Genomic DNA, 17,572 nt, shown 5'->3' on the forward strand with positions numbered 1-17,572 from the left:
ATTTTACCAAAGATAATTTTTAAATGGTTCCAACAGTACATTGACAAGGAGCTACCAGAAACCCAAGCCAAATTCAGAAGAGGACATGGAACTAGGGATATCATTGCTGATGTCAGATGGATCTTGGCTAATACCAGAAAGGTGTTTACTTGTGCTTACTGACTGTGCAAAGGCATTCGACTATGTGGATCATTAACAAACTGAATAATGGGTATTACCAGAGCACTTAATTGTGCTCATGAGCAACCTATATAGAGACCTAGAGGCCGTTGTTCCACTGGAACAAGGGAATATGGAATAATTTAAAATCTGGGAAAGTGTGCATCAGGGTTGTATCCTTTTACCATATTTGTTCAATACGTGTACTGAGCAAATAACCTGAGAAGTTGGATTATATGAAGAAGAACGTGGCATCGGGATTTGAGACAGACCATTAACAATCTGAGATATACGAATGACACAATCTTGCTTACTGAAAACAAAGAGTACCTGAAATACTTACTGAGGAAGATCAAAGACCACAGCCTTCAGTGTGAATTGTACCTCAATGGTAAGAAAATTAAAATCCTTACAACTAGATCAATAAATAGCATCATAATAAATGAAGAGAAGACTGAAGTTGTCAAAGACTTCATTTTTGTTGGATCTACTATCCACACTCATGGAAGCAGCAGTCAAGAAATTAAACTAGCTCTGGTAGCGTAGTGGTTATGAATCGAGCTGCAAACCTCAAGGTCAGCAGTTCAAAACTACCAGCTGTTCCACAGGAGGAAGATCAGGTTTCTGCTCCCATAAAGATTTGCAGCCTCGGAAACCCTGTACAGGGTTGCTATGAGTCGGGACTGACTCCATGGCACATAACAACAACAACATTATAGTATGGAGTCCTGGTGTGGCTCTGTGGGTTAATTCCTGCACTGCAAGGTAGGTTTGGACTGCAAGGTCAGTGGTTCAAGCTCATCAGCCATTCCTTGGAAACCCTATGCAGGGTCACTGAGTCGGAATCAACATGAAGGCACTTAACAATAATTATTGTATACAAACATGCTGCAAAAGACCTCTTTACTATTTTGAGTACTAAGGTGTGCTTGACCCAAAACAGGGTATTTTCAATTGCCTCATATGCTTGTGATAGACAATGAATAAGGAAGACCAAAGAAGAATCGATGCATTTGAAGTGTAGTGTTGCAGAGGAATATTGAAATGACCACGGACTGCCAGAAGAACAACAAAATCTATCTTGCAAGAAGTACAGCCAGAATGCTCCTTAGAGGTGAGATTGGTGAGACTTGGTGTCTCACACTTTGGAAATGTCAGGAGGGACCAATCTCTACAGAATGGCATTGTGCTTGGTAAAAATAGAGAGTCAGCCAGAAAGAGGAAGATCACCAACGAGATGGATTGGCAGTGTCAACAACAGTGGGCTCAAACAGCATTTGTGAGAAGGGTACAGGACCAGGTGGTGTTTTGTTCTGTCATGGACATGGGTTGCTAAGAGTTAGACTCAACTTAATGGCACATAACCGAAACAGCTAGGGTCTGAGTACTTCAAAAGTTGTAGTTTTGACTAAATCCTTTTCATAGCCTTTCCTTGTATAAGATCTAGCTTCTGCCTTTGAAATGCTTTTCTCCTGTGCCCTTGATGAGTGATAATGTCTTGTGTTTCTTTTAATCACTTCGTTTTCTGCTGTCTTCCCAGATGATGTTTGGGTTTCCTGTAATCAATTCCCACCAGTTTTCTGTGGCTCACTGCAGGCTAGCTCCACGTCTACATGTAGACCCAACTTCTGTAGACATTAGAGATCCAGCCCAATCACACCCATGGGCCCTGATGCTTGGCAACTTCTGAAGCCCACCTAGCATGCAACCTTGATACCTTCTCTGGTTCCTGTAGATGTGGAGGTTCAGCTTGTGTAGCTGGTATACCCTAAAGCCCCTGCAGCCTTAGTATCCCAAGGACAACAGGGAGGTCCCCATATCTGATCCTCAACTAACCATACAGGATACTGTGGGCTCAGTGGTAGAATCCTCACCTTCCATGCGGGAGATGCAAGTTCGATTTCTGGCTAGTGGTCCTCATGCACAGCCACCACCCATGTATCAGTGGAGGCTTGAGTGTTGCTATGACACTGAACATGTTTCAGTTGAGTTTGCAGACTGAGATGGACTAGGAAGAAAGACCTGGATCTACCTCCAAAAAAAATCAGTCAACGAAAACCCTATGGATGGGATCCTGAGCCCCATCCAGAACCTTCTGAGGTAGGACATTCCCACTAGAAAGGACAAGTAGACCAGCCTGGAACAGCTAGAGGAAAGAAGACACTTCTTGAAACAAAGACCAGCAGGAAAAATCCAAAACAAAAATGTCAGTCTGATTGGCTACTACAAGCACAAGCAAGTTGTTCTCTGGGGAGCCATCAAGGCAAACCATCAAGTCCCTTCAGGACAAATCCCCCTCCAAGAAACTCAAAGGGAACACATGAGCAGGCATGTAAGCTTGCTGGCAACCATGTTGTTCTCCTAGTAAATGGAAGAGGGGGCAAGGCAGCAATGAAGATATGGGCTGGGTTCGACTATGTTCCATAGACTCCCATTGACCTAGAGATGAGAGAGAGAGATGAGGGGTTGGTGGTCCGAAGTGTGGTGAGACCTGTGGACTTCTAAACCAATGGACAAGGAGGGCTGGAGCTGAGAGCAAAGCACCCAGCTGATGTGAAGTGAAGGGAGACACTCCTTTTTGTTGTTGTTGTTTTCCAAAAAGGAAACAAGTGTAAATTGCTACAATTTGATGAACTTGTCCTATATTAATGGATGTAGTATCTCAAAATACCAACTGAGAGGGAAGGAGTCTTCACACCCAAGATCAATCTTGTCCTTTCTGTAAACAGAGTTGATAAAGACGGGCAACTTAGACACTGGCTACCTAAAATGGGAGAGGCTACAAAGGTACGAAGTGACTGGCTTACAAGTTTTCAAGAGGGAGTTTAGTTTCAGAATGTGTGGAGGAAATGTAGAATCCCCACTGAATAGTTTTCATCTTGTCCTGACAGGTCTGGTGAAAGGAGATGGGGATAGGATTTTCATGATTCAATAGTGAGTAATTGTTATCATGACTAATTTTGATGATCACAACTGTAAAAGTAGAAGTTTTGAAACAAAAACAGGGGAGTAGTTAATCCTACAGTCCAGGGACAGAGGACCCTAAAACTATCAAGGAAGAAGAGCATGAGCAGAATGTGGAACCCTATCCAGAGAAGTAGTGACAGCAGAAATGGAGACAGAGATGGGGACATGGAGAGAGAGAGAGCAGCTGAGGACTCTAGATTCATGGGAAGAGAGGGATTGCAAGCAGGCAGCCAGGAAGCAGGCTCACAGAATGTGTCATTTGGTTGCTTAAATGATTATTCCTGAGTATTTTTGTGCACATCTCCCCCCCCACCAAAAAAAAGGGGGGTGGGGGAATGGAAGCAAATGCTGCTGAATGATAATGCACAGAGGAGATTGTAATCATTGCAATGAAATGATGAATGTAAAACTGATGTTCCCCCATGTTAACTATCACTCAATTCAGAATAAAAACTTTTAAAAAAAAAGAAAAGAAAAACCCATATGGATCACAACAGTTTGATCCACAAGCAATCATGTGGGTGTTGCATTCTGTTCTATTGTGTACAGGACTGTCAAGAGTCGGGGATCCATTCTGCAGCAGCTAACAATAGCCAAGAGCTTGTGCATCTCCTGTACAGTCCTAGGAATTGAATCACTTCATGATTACAGATATAGGAGCTATAAACATATCCCTAGTTTCTCTGTCTTCTTGAGTTTAAATTTTGGTTCTCTCACTTTCTACCTATTTTCCCACCCATATCTCAAACTATTCTCATCTGTAACATGGGATAAAGATATTGTCACTTCTCTCATAAAGTTGTGCAAAGATTAAGTGAGCTATAACAAGTAATGTGTTCAGAGTAGTGCTTGGAATCATAATTATTATCATTACCATTTTAATATGCCTCAGAAGGTAGGATAAGTTATGATGGGTTTTCTCCACATGTCTGGTAGATCTCCATGCACTTATCAGCGCCTTGCAAGAATCTATTTTGAGCACCTTCTCTGCTGCCACTCCATCTTTGGTGTGAATACTTGTTAGTGAGTACCACACATATAGATCCCCAGCTTGCTGCCCCCCTGCCACCAGCACTAGGTGAGTCTGTCCCTCAAAGGACCAAGAAATGATGCTTCTTACTAGATGGAGAAGTGCTGATTAAAAACTTCAGCAATATGGATCATGGAGTCAGGGTTTCAGAATCAGGGATGTGGCTTAGTGGAAGGAGAAGACTCGAATCAGAATCAAGACTGTATGTCCCCCTCTACTGGGGGACTCCCCTGGCTTCCTCCACCCTTAAAGTGACACTTTCCACCCCACCCCAGGAAAATCACTGACAGCTTCACTTTAAAAATCCTGTCCTTACTCAACCATCATGTGTTACAGAGTCGAGCTGAGATCCACAGGATGTAATCATTACAGAAGCAGATTGCCAAGACTTTCTTCCATGGTACCACTGTGTGGGTTCAACTGTCAAGCTTTCCGTTAGTTGTCATTACGGGCCATCGAGTCAGTAAGACTCATAGCGACTCTATGCACAACAGAATGAAACACTGCCCTGTCCTAGCACCAGCCTCATAATCATTACTACATTTGGGCCCATAGCTGCTGTTACTGTGCTAATTCATCTTGTTTGGAGTCCTCCTCTTTTTCTTCAACCCTCCATTTAACCAAACATGGTATCTTTCTCCGGGGATTGGCCCCTTCTGACGATATGTCCAAGGTATGAGACACGAAGTCTGGCCATCTGGCTTCCAAGGAGCATTCTCTCTGTACTTCTTCCAACACAGATTTGTTTGTTCTTTCAGCAGTCCACGGTACTTTAATATTCTCCTCCAACACTATAACTCAAATGCATCAATTCTTCTACGATGTTACTTATTCCCTGTCCAATTTTCACATGCCTATGAGGATATTGAAAATACAGTGGTTTAGATCAGGCATACCTTAGTCCTCAAGCTGATATCTTTGCGCTTCAACATTTTTAAAAGGTCTTGTACAGCAGATATGCTTAATGTAATACGACATTTGATTTCTTGACTGCTGCTTCCGTGAATATTGATATTTGATCTGAGCAAAATGAAGTCTTTAACAACTTCAATCTTTTCTTTATCCATATGATGGTGTTTAGTGGTGAGGACTTTTGATGTGTTTTTTTTTACATTGCGATGCAACCCATACTGAAGGTTGTAGTCTTTGATCTTCATAAATTAAGTATTTTAAGTCCTCAGTAGCCAAGCACAAACCATTGGCATCACCTAGGACCCTTAAGGGTTGCTATGACTTGGAACCAACTCAATGGCACATAACAACAACATCAGCATATCTACCCATACATACGAACTCCTGGCATGGCTCTGTAGAATCAGCACTGTACTATAGAACACAAGGTTGGCAGTTCAAATCCACCAGCTTCTCCTCAGATACCCTACACAGGGTTGCTGTGGGTCCGAACCAATTTGACAGCACTTAACAACAGCGCACACATAACATATACATATATGTGTATATATTGTCATGATAAGTACCGTCAAGTTGGCTCTGACCCATAGTGACCCTGTATAGAGTTTCTGAGAAACAGTTGGTGAGTTTGAAGTGCTGACTTTGTAGTTCAAACCGACCTTGCTGTCGAGTGCTTACCCTACAGCGCCACACCAAGAATTAACATATAATATGGCACTGAGGAATAAGCTAGAAATTATAAGCACAAGGTCAGTTGTTCAGACCGTCCAGCCACTCCTCAGAAACCCTATACAGGGTCACTATGAGTCAGAGCTGACTCAATGGCACGCAACAACAACAACAACAGCATATGACTATTATTTACTTCTCATAGGGTAATGGAGTCTTCTGTGTTAGGATGAAAAACTAAGGTAAAATGGGTAAATCTCAATCTATATTAAAAGATTTTAAGCGGTCTTACTTATCAAAGGGCAATTTGGTTGCAAAGGATTTTCTGAAGCTTCCTTTCCTGGCCAATAGCCCCAGCATCCTCTCCTTCCAGCTTTCTTTACCCTTTGTAGCTTTCATCTAATGCTAGCACTTCCCTGTGCTCAATATACAAACCCAGACAGACATGGAACAAAACTAGGCATAATGGGGTCAGAAATGGCTCGTGGGTGGGGCAGGAGACCTCGGATAGACTTCTCTGTCACATCCTCACCCTGTGATCCTGAACAAGCCCCTCCTCTTGGTAAAAGTCACTGCCTTTGCTATAAAATGTGAGGGCAGGATTACCAGACTCCCTTTCAGAGTCCTGATGTGGTGTTGCAGATTAATGGATTTGACCGCAAGGTGAGTTTGAGCTATAAGGACAGCATTTTCAAGCCCACCAGCCACTCCTCAGATACCCTATACAGGGTTGCTATGAATCAGAACCGACTCCACGGCACTTAACAACAAGACCCCTTCCACCTCTAGGATGCTTACATAACAAACTGCGCAGTCCCCTGAGACGCTGCACCAAGTCAGTCCCTTCTCTTAGCGACCCTGCATAGGGTTTCCAAGGCTATAAATCTGCAGGAACAGAAAGCCTCATTTTTCTCCCTCAGAGCAACTGGGAGATTCGAACTGTTGATCCTACAGTTAGTCTCCCAGCTTGTAATCCACTGCATGGTGAAGAATCTAGGTTCTTGGGTGAAGAGCTGACTTCAGTCTCAGCTTCATGACTTTCCAGCTCTGAGATGTGGGCTCGTCATGAACCCCCCTTGTGAAATAGAATTGAACTGGGAGTATTGGTTGAATTGAATGACCCACTGTTGTAACAGTGCCTGGCAGTTTGTGCACAATAAATTAAGACTGTTTGTCAGAGAACCCATGGGCCAACCCTGATTTTCACTTCACTTAAGCATCTTCGTGTCAAGGGAGCCCATGTTCCCCGAGCGACAACGTGCTTCCATCAGCCTTCCTGATGGCTCAGCACTTGGCAGGCACACCAGTGTCGCTTGCAGCGAAGACATGATTCCCACTGGGTATGAGTGACATCCAGTCCACATGCAATTATTTTAATGGATGGCCCGGGACCTTCTCCATGTGCCAATTGGGAAGTGTTTGTTCTCCAGGGAGATTCTTTTCCTCTCGAGCCCTTCACAGGCCTCAGGAATGCAACTGTGTGCTGTCTGCAATACCAGCTTTGTCAGGTGCTCTGGTTCCAGGAGGTACCTGGAATGGGAGCACCTGACAAAGTGCTATGTGCCTGCGCCCTGACTTACTGCTGCAGCAGACATTTTTCTGGTCGGAGGAAGAAAGAGGAAGGGAGCAGTAGTTATGTAGTATGGTTGTCCGTCTTTAAGAGGGCAGGAAAGGAACCCATTTGTGGAGCCAGGCGCCATGCAGGTACTATGCTAGGCAGTTATTCCTTTCTTAGCATCTTTGTGAAGTCAAGGTCTCCACTTTACACAGGAGAAAACAGAGGCTCCAAGCAGAATGAATTGCCCAAGGACACACAGCTAATAAATAGTCTAGCTGGGTCTCAGACGTGTGGTATGTTCTGGCTACTAGACCATTTCTAGTTATAGGGGCCAGGAGAACGTGGTTTGGACCAAATAAGCATCTGATTCTTCACTCCTTCCATGAAAGAGAGAATTTGTCTTGCAGAGGAGGGTTTGCCCCACTGTCTATCCCAGGACACAGTAAGAGGAGAAGGGAGCTGGGCCTCCTAGCCCTGTCTCTCCTTGGTGTGCCTGTGACCCTGCTGCAGACAGAATGGAACTGAAGGGAAGGGGCAGGAAGGAACTGAGCTGTGGATAGCAGGGTGGGAACTGTTCTGTTTCCTCCACAGAGGAAAATTAAGTACAAGAAAAGAATGCTTAAAACCTTGCAGCTTTCTGTTCTCCATAGTGTAGAGGAAAGAACCCTGGCTTTGGGATCAAACAGATTTTAGTGTGAATCCCAGCTCCAACATTGAGTCTTGTTGGCCTTCGACAAATGACTTGTCCCCAGTTTCTTCATCTTGAAAGTTGCATTTCCTATTAATATCCTCGAGAGAATGAAAAAAAGGCAGTGAATGCCAAACTTCTGGGGGAGCACATTCAAGCTGTGGAGAGCCCTGAGGCAAGAGTTCATCAGCCAAGGAGCTGGGAGGGTGCGGGGTGCCCATGACCTGTGAGTACAGCCTGCCAGAATCCCCCATTGCCCATCTCAGGTAGCCCCCTGAGGCCTCGGTGTGTAATACTTACCTTGCGGTTAGCAGTCCTGTACTAACTCTATAGCACCACACGAGGACTCGGTATTAATCTAATTTAGAGTTCTTGGGTGTTGCGAATGGTTAACGTACGAAAGGCTGGAGGTTCATAGTCACCCACAGGTGTCCTGGAAGAAAGACCTGGCAGTTTACTTTTTCCCTGGCGCCCACAGCCACTGAGCATGGAGAATGAACTGCAGCTATGGTGACCTTGCCGTCTCTCTTGGGACCCTTCCCCAGCTCTGTACTCCACACTGTGTGACTCCCCCCAACCACCCCACCCGCAGCCCTGACCACTCTCCCGCTCCCCTAGACCCTTGGCATCCATGCCCTCTCTCAGGGCTCCTCTGCTGACCCACGGCTGCTGGGACCCCATCGGACCAGCCCATCCCTCTCTCACCTCTGTCCCTAGTAAAATTGACTTCTGCGACATCTCCTGTCTGCATGTAGGAGGTGTGGTTGTCCTGCTTGAGCCAGAGTCCTCAACTTGAGTCTGCGATCTCCAACCTGCATAAATGACCTCCTTGTTAATTGTTAAGTTCCAACTCATAGTGACCTGTTTAGGGGTTTCAGAGGAGTGGCTGATGGGTTTGAACCACTGACTTTGTAGTTCAAACCTACCTTTTGGTCCAGTGCTTGTCCTATAGTGCCACACTAGGACTGCAGATGACTTCAGGCAAGATATAAACTAGGTCTGTGTGTCTCAATCTGTACGGTAGGCTTAGTAACAGCCCTGCTCTCCTCTCCAAGGCTCCTTGGGAGCTTTAAATTAAAAAAAATTAACTTGCTGTTGAGTCATCCAGACCCACTGCTGCTGCCAGTGTGCCAATCCATCTTATTAGGGGTCTTCCTCTTATTCGGGAACCCTCCACTTTACCAAGCATGGTATCCTTCTCGGATTAGAGATGAATTATGCTCATCCTGGATTCTAAGGAGCACTCTGGCTGTACTTCTTCCAACACAGATTTGTTTGTTCTTTTGGTGGTTCATGATACTGCTAATATTCTTCTCCAACAATTCTATAACTCAAATCCATGAATTATTCTGTGGTCTTCTTTATTCAGTATCTAATTTTCACACGCATATGAGGTTAGTGAAAATATCATGGCTTGGGTCAGGCGCATCTTAGTCCTCAAACTAACATTTTTGCTCTTGAACTCTTTAAAGAGATCTTGACTGGTGAGGAAGTCCTGTGGGCAGTTTGACTCTGCAACACGCTGTCCCCAGGAATCAAAATCATCAACAACACCCAGCAAGAAGAAGTCTGGTCTCAGTGCCGGTAACTTCTCTGCTGCTGTAAATGTTGAGTGAATGGATAAATGAATGAATGAATCGGTATATATGCAACACTCAGTCCCATGCCAAGGCCAGAGCTTCCTTCCTGTGCTGGTCCCCACCCCCCCTCCGTCTGACTATCTCCTTGTCACCTCTCCAGGTCATTCACTGGAACTCCCCCAAGAAACTTCGGGTGAAGAACAAACATGTCGAGTTTTTCCGCAACCTCTACCTGACCTTCCTAGAGTATGATGGGAACCTGTTGAGGCGAGAGCTGTTTGGCTGCCCAAGTGAAACCGACGTCAACAGTGAAAATGTAAGTTATTCAGCCAGGCTTGGTGGGCTGGGGGTCTTCGTCTCTGTGTGTCTGCTTAGGACCTCCTGAGTGCCAGGCTCAGTACTGCAGGACTCCATGCCTGCCCTGGGAGGTCACTATAATTCAGTGCTGTTGCTTGTGGATGGAGGAGGGAGGTTTGGTCCAGCTGGGTGAGGTCTCAGTGAGTCTTAGAGGAGAATCTTTGAGCTGAAGAAAAGAGAAGGACCCACATCACAATGAGTGTCCACAGCCAAGATGCTCCGAGGTCTTTCTGAGACATGGGACCTACATGGAGACCCATGATTGTGTTTGCCAGTGCATGGGATGGCATAAGGTAAGACTTCCATGCATAACTGGGTGGAAAAAGGTGTGAGATAAACGTTCACTGTTGTAACTAACATCACTAGATTTTCTTTCTTCGTTATTGCTTATGTGTTTTTAATATGATGCATCTGTGTTCAAGTTCATTGTCCCTCACTGTCAGTTTGAGCCCTGATTGCTATTGACCTTACGTGCAATGGGCTGGACCCACTGGAATCCCATATGGTTTTCATTGGCTGATTCTTTTGGAAGCAGATCGCTAAGCCTCTTGTCCTGGTCCCTCTCAATCTGAAAGCTCTGCTGAAACCTGACAGACAGGTGGTGGAGGTGCGTGCGGCGCATTGGCCAGGAATCGAACCCCAGGTCTCCAATATGGAACTGGAGAATTCTGCCAGTGAATTGCCATTGACCCGCAATACTCACAGACATCCTCTTTGATCTCCCCCACCTAGTGTTGCAGATACTGAGGCACAGAGAGGTTAAGCAGGCGCCCTAGTGAGGCACAGAAGGATGGTGATTTGGGGAGCCCGTGGAGGAGGGTACAGGAGAAGCTGAGTGCTGCAGAGGCGAGTCCAGCAGTGGGAAGGTGTTGGCAAACCTCATGAAAGAGTCAGAATTTTGTTTTATGACTATCAAGCTTCTTGTTTTGGAGACAACAGGAGCGTTCTTTTGGACTGTGGGAAGCTCATGGGGGTCCCATTGTCACCTGGCCGTCTATCAGAATGACCCTTTGATCAAAATGTTGTTTTTAAGTGCTGTCAAGTTAATTTTAACTCATAGCGACCCCATAGAGGGTTTGCAAGGAGCAGCTGGTGAGCTTGAGCCACCAAACTTGCGGTCTAGTGCATTAACCCACAGCACCACAACATTAGTGGACAAAAGGAATGGAAAGATGATGGAATTTTCCAGGGATGTTTTGAAGCCTGCTCGTACCATCCCTGCTTTCTGCTGCTTGCTCCCTCATTCCAGTGTATCACTACAGAGCCCGTGTGCCCTAGATGCCTCTCTAGGATGGTGATGGATGAAAGAAAGCCATTAAGCACTTGAATTCTGGGAAGCACTTAGCGGCCTCGACAAACACCATGTTCTTTAGGTTTTCCCTCTAGTTCTCTTTGCTCAAATCAGTATTTGTCATCATCATCAATATTTGAGGGCTCATTCGACACTTTTTTTTCCAAAAGCGAAATGAAAATTGTTCTCTCGCCTTCTTTTTTTGCCTCCCTCTGTGTAAGAGGCTCACATAAAAAGCCCTGCCGGATAAAGGCGTCTGTTAATCACCATATCTGCGCCTTCCCCTGGTGTGCTGTGTGTCATGCCAAGTGGAGCCCCCTTCATAAATGCCTCATCTGCTTCTCCTACCGCCGCCTCCTCTGGTGGGTGACCAGGGTGAAGAAATCACTGGGAGTTTTTCTCAGCACCTGGGGCTGCATTTGTTTGCTCAGTAAGCATGTGTGGAACCCCTGGGTGGTGCAAATGTTAATGCACTCAGTTGATAACAAAAAGGTTGGAGGTTTGTGTCCACTGAGAGGCGACTCTGAGGAAAGACTTCACAATCTACTTCCAAACACTCAGCCGCTGAAAGCCCTATGAAGCATAGGTCTCCTCTGATACACATGTGGGGGTTGCCATGGCCCAGGATGGATTCTAGGCAACTGGTACCAGTGTACATGAATGGTGGCCATCTGCCAGACACCATGCAGGGTTGTTGCTGTTGTTTGTTGCTGTATGCTGTCAAGTCTGTTTGGACTCACGATGACCCGATGCACAACAGAACAGAACACTGCCCAGTCCTGTCCTGTGCCATGCTAATGACAATGGTTCCATCGAGCCCATTGTTGCTGACACTGAGCCAGTCCATCTCATTTGAGTCCTCCCCTTTTTTACTGACCCTCCACTTTACCAGGCATGATGTCTTTCTACAAGGATTGGTCCCATCCAATAACATGTCTGAAGTATGAGAGACAAAGTCTGACCATCGTAGCGTCTAAGGAGCATTCTGGTTGTACTTCCTCCAACACAGATTTGTTTGTTCTTCTGGCAGTCCATGGTACTTCTTGTATTCTTCTGTAACACCGTAACTGACACGCATCAATTCTATGGTTTTTATTCATGCAGGGTACTCTGGCCCATTGCTCAACACATAAAAACAAAAGCCAAGCCTGTCCCTCCACCAGGAGCACCATAAACAAGAAATCACCCATCTCTAAGCACACCCCCACAGCCATCATCCTAACCACAATCCTGAGCCACTTCCCTGAGCCATACCTGCCTCCTTTCTCTTCCTTTAGGATTCTGTGTTCAGTCACACCTTGGACCTTTGTACTTGTTGTTCCCAGTGCCCAGAACACCTTGGCCACAGGTGTTCTGATATCTCCGAGGTAGCTTCATCAGAGAGAATTTCACTGGCTCTCTCACCCCCACATACAATTTCACTGGCTCCCTCACCCCCACGCTATACAAGTGACATATCTTGTTTCATTTCATGGCAGCGTATGTATTTGACTGTCTGCAATTATTTGGTTCAAGTGTTTGTTTCCTCAATTTTCTCAAATATAAAACTGTTAGGTTAGAAACTTTGCCTGCCTGGTCCGTACCTTCTAGAATAAACTAAGCACCCAGTCAGTCTTCACTGAATGAATGAATGGTTGGAGTTGATAAGAAAGGAATGAAGTACCAGGTAAGGGATGAACAATGAGGACGTATGGGAACAGGATGGACCTAGTTTGGGGTCTAGAACTCAGGGCGTCTGGGGGCAAGAGTGGAGCTGTTAGGGAGGCAGATTGGGAAAAGCTTTGGTTATGTTTAGGTGTTCAACTCATCTCCTGTCAGCACTGAAGAGCCACAGAAGGGTTTTAATCACAGTCAGATTTGCATTCGAGACACAGTTCTCAATCTAGAAAATAAAATTAAACAGACAAGACTAGACGTAGGAGACCACTTGGGAGACTGTCTTCACATCCCAGGCCAAAGGTGGTATTGAATTGTGGCCCCCTTTACAATATTATTAGAGAGTTCTGTGGCTCATTAGCACAAGCACTGGACTGCTAACCACAAGATCAATGGTTGGAGCCCCCCCCCCAGCCGTACAGCAGATGAGGCTTTCTGCTCCCGTGAAGATGTACAGCCTGTGAAACTCTACATAGGGTTCTTGAGTCAGAATCAGCTTGATAGCATTCAACAGTAACAGCATCCTATGCAGTAGAAGTCTGAGCACTCTCCCTGGGGCTGTAATCCCCATTTGGGACTAGGGTTTTCTTGGTTACATGAATGAGCCCCTATCAGTGTCAGTGAGTCCTAAACCTCATCACGTCTGAGTGTTACAAGGAACAACTTAGACACAGAGACAAGCGAACACACTCGGGCAGACAGACAGTATCTGATGACGTGGAAGTGGAGGAATGTACAAGCCCAGGGACTCTAAGGCTTGCCAGTCATTAGAAGCTGAAATAGACAAAGAAGGAGCTGCCTTGAGAAGCCACTCTGAATTCACACTTTTAGCCTCATCACTTATGCCACCAAGTCCATTCTGACCCATAGCAACCCTGTAGAACAGAGTGGGACTGCCCCCAAAGGATTTCCAAGGCTGTCCTCTTTATGGGGAAGTCCTGGTGTGCGGCGTTAGGATCAGCACTGGAGTGCTAATAGCAAGGTAGATGGTTCAAACCCACTAGCTGCTCCTTGGAAACCCTATACAGGGTCACTATGAGTTGAAACAGGCTCTAAGGCACTTTACAACACAAACAACAAAGCTGCCCTTGTGGTATTTCTGGTACGCTCGTAACAAAGGCTGTCACCTAGGGCAGCAGCTGGAGGATGGAGGTAATCAAATTGATTGTCTCTCCTCCCCCTTGTTTTGGGACTCATCCAGTATTGCAGCAGGTCCTGGTGTCCTGCCATAGCCAGGTCCTCTGGCTGTATCGGCAGGTAGGGTTAGGGACCAAGGCCAGGCGAGAGTTTGTAAACATTGCACTCTTGGACCCGCTGCTCTGTGGAGAGTACCACCACCTGGTCCTCTGCAGCACATCAAGTATTATCTGCAAACTCAACCAGAGGGAAAATGCAGCAGCTGGATCCAGCCCAAAGCCAGAAGCTCCCAGCTCTGTGGCACGAGGTTTAGAGCTGTGACGAGTGCACAGATGGTGATGAATCTTGAAGAAATCAAGTCAGGACCCTCATCCTTGGATCTAGGATCCTAGCTGGCAAGTGACCCTGCAGGGAGCATTGCAGGGGGGAGCCCACCTCTCATGCTTGTCTAGGGAGGGATGAAGACTTCAGGTGGTTGTTATATAGCAATATATGCCGTGGGATAGAAGCAGTACTTTGAGAACACAAGACTGAGGCGTATCTGGGAAGACTTCCTGGAGGGGGAGATGAGTTTGAAGGATACTTGAGTAGAAGGGAGGGGGATTTGGAGGGTGAACTGTTTCTGAAGACGGCACAGTATGAGCAGAGAAGGCAAACACGAGCACAGCATATTCAAGGAGCTGCTAGGGTTGAGGTTCAGATGAAGGCAATGAGAGAACCACCAAAGAGCAGCCCAGGTGGTGTGTGGGTTAAAGCATCAGATTGCAATGTCATTTGAACTTCAAGGTCAGCAGTTCAAGCTCACCAGCTGCTCCTTGGAAACCCTATACAGGGTCACTGTGGGTTGGAATCGAATCAACAGCACTTCACAACAACATCATTTCTTCACTGGGAACTTGATGACGATGATCAAAGCATGAACTGACCTCCTTTTAATAGACACAGAACCTCAGAGAAATCACTTAAATGCTTTAAACCTTGGGTTCACCATCTGAAAAACAGAGACCTTGAGTCTTTGTTTTTCTTGGGCCCACACACCATGGATTCTGTGTGTTTTTACTTGGACCCACACACCATGGATTCTGTGTGTTCCATCACCAGAAAAAAAACGGTTTGATGCCAGGAACACACTGTTTAATAGCATGTATTGTTTTCCACAAGTGACAGTGCCCAACCAATCTGATAAGTCCGTTTTTCTAAGAATGGGCTTAAAGCTTTATTAACAATTCTGCTGAAAGACCCAGTGGAGACAGGAGACTGTGGGAGTCCCATGTAAACATGTGAGAGGTTTTCCATTTGCTCAGAGTTCAACAATCCTGGACGGATTCTCAACCAACTAGGAGACTTAGAGAAACAAGGGGAGATCACATGGTAGAACTTTCTGTCAAGAAAAAAATTTTTAAAAAAGGGGGAGCGGGGCGGGCCAGGGAACTCAAGTTTTTAGTAAGGAGCTAAGACAGGAGATATGCGGATGATACAACCTTGCTTGCTGAAAGTGAAGACGACTTAAAATATTTACTGATGAAGATCAAAGAGCACAGCCTTCAGTGTGGATTGCATCTCAATGTAAAGAAAACAAAAATCCTCACCACTGGATCAATAAACAACATTCTTATCAACACAGAAAAGATTGAAGTTGTCAAGGACTTCATTCTTCTTGGATCAACTATCAACACTCATGGAAGCAGCAGTCAGGAAATCAAATGACGTATTGCATTAGGCAAATCTGCTGCACAAGACTTTTCTAAAGTATTGAAGAGCAAAGATGTCAGCTTGAGGACTAAGGTGCGCCTGACCCAAGCCATGGTATTTTCAATAACCTCATATGCATGCGAAAGCTGGACAGTGAATAAGGAAGACCATAGAAGAATTGATGCTTTTGAGTTATGGTGTTGGAGGAGAATATTGAAAGTGCCATGGGCTGCCTATAGAACCAACAGATCTGTGTTGGAAGAAGTGCAGCCAGAGTGCTCCTTGGAGGCCAGGATGGCCAAACTTCGTCTCTCATACTTCGGACATATTGTCAGGAGGGACCAGTCCCTGGAGAAGGATATCATGTTTGGTAAGGTGGAGGGTCAGAGAAAAAGAGGAAGACCCACAACAAGATGGATTGGCCAAGTGGCAGCATCAATGGGCTCAAGAGTGGCAAAAATAGTGAGGTTGGCCCAGGATCGGGCAGTGTTTCGGTTTGCTGTGCATAAGGTCGCTATGAGTCAGTACCTACTCGATGGCACCTAACAACAACAACAACAACATGAGAAAAGATTGAAGTCAAGGATTTCATTTTACTTGGGCCCACAATCAACATCCTTGGAACAACAAGAAATCCCATGACATATTGCATTGGGCAAATCTACTGCAAAAGACCTCTGTAAAGTATCAAAAACCACAAATGTCATCTTGAGGACCCATGCACTGACCTAAGCCAGGGTATTTTCAATTGCCTTACATATATGCAAAAGCTGGACAGTGAATAAGGAAGACCAAAGAAATGGTGCATTTCAATTATGGTCTAGGCAAAGATTGTTGAATGGACTGCCGGAAAAATGGACAATTCTGTCTGGGAAGACGTACAGCCAAAAATGGTCCTTAGAAGAAAAGGATGGTGACATTTTGTCTTGCGTGGCTTGGATATGTTATCAGGAGGGACTAGTCCTATAAAAGAACGTAATGCTTGGTGAAGTAGAGGGTCCACAAAACAAGGAGACCTCCACAAGGTGGGCTGACACAATGACTGTAACAGTGGTCTCAAATACAGCAAGAGTTGTTAGGATGGCACGGGACTGGGCATCGTCTTGTTGTGTTGTTCATGGGTGAGTTGGAAACCAACTTGATGGTACCTAACAACAGCAATAGGAAGGGAGGAGCAGCCCCCATTTCATAGGGTCTTTCTGGGCATTCATTGTCCAATAAAGTATAAGCAATAACAATGGCATATAGTACGATGGCTAATGGGACCCAGCCACTCTTCCTTAGAGATGTTCTCCTGTTCCATTGCTTGTCTGGCCACCTTTCCCTGGAATCAGAGTTCACTGAACAACAACAGCATATCCATTGCTGTCCAGTCAGTTCTAACTCATGGTGACTCATGGTACAGATTAAACTACTCCATTGGTTTTCTTGGTTGTAATGTTTACAGAAGCATGTCGCCAGAACTTTCCTTCAGTGTGTGGGCTCCCACCAACAACGTTTAGGTTAATTGTCAAGCACAAACCATTTACGCCACCCAGGGACCTAAATTTTCTTTGTTGTTGTTGTTGATGTTGTTGTTAGGTGCCATTGAGTCAGTTCCAACTCAAATAGGGATCCTGTTGGCAACCGAATGCCACATGCCTGGTCCTGCGCCATCCTCACAGTTGTTAATGCTTGAGCCCATTGCTCTTGTCACCATGCCAGTCCATCTTGTTGGGGTCTTCCTCTTTTTCACTGACCCTCCATTTTACCAAGCATAGTGTCCTTCTCTAGGGACTGGTCCCTCCTGATGTTTCCAAAGTATGAGAGATAAAGTCTCACCATCCTGGTTTCTAAGGAGCACTCTAGCTGTACTTCTTCCAACACAGATTTGCTT

General features: G+C 45.5%; 1 protein-coding gene across 2 annotated transcripts in view; it reads left to right on the plus strand.

Annotated features, from left to right (window-relative positions):
* LARGE (like-glycosyltransferase) overlaps window positions 1–17,572 on the plus strand; it is a 573,542-nt gene that overhangs the window by 489,955 nt on the left and 66,015 nt on the right. For both annotated transcript variants that reach the window (XM_006865236.1, XM_006865235.1), the window contains exon 9: window positions 9,724–9,879. In XM_006865236.1, the coding sequence (XP_006865298.1) occupies window positions 9,724–9,879 (156 nt within the window). The remainder of the gene's footprint in view (window positions 1–9,723; window positions 9,880–17,572) is intronic.

This window comes from Chrysochloris asiatica, unplaced genomic scaffold, assembly GCF_000296735.1.
Source record: "Chrysochloris asiatica unplaced genomic scaffold, ChrAsi1.0 scaffold00076, whole genome shotgun sequence".
Taxonomy (NCBI): Eukaryota; Metazoa; Chordata; class Mammalia; order Afrosoricida; family Chrysochloridae; genus Chrysochloris; species Chrysochloris asiatica.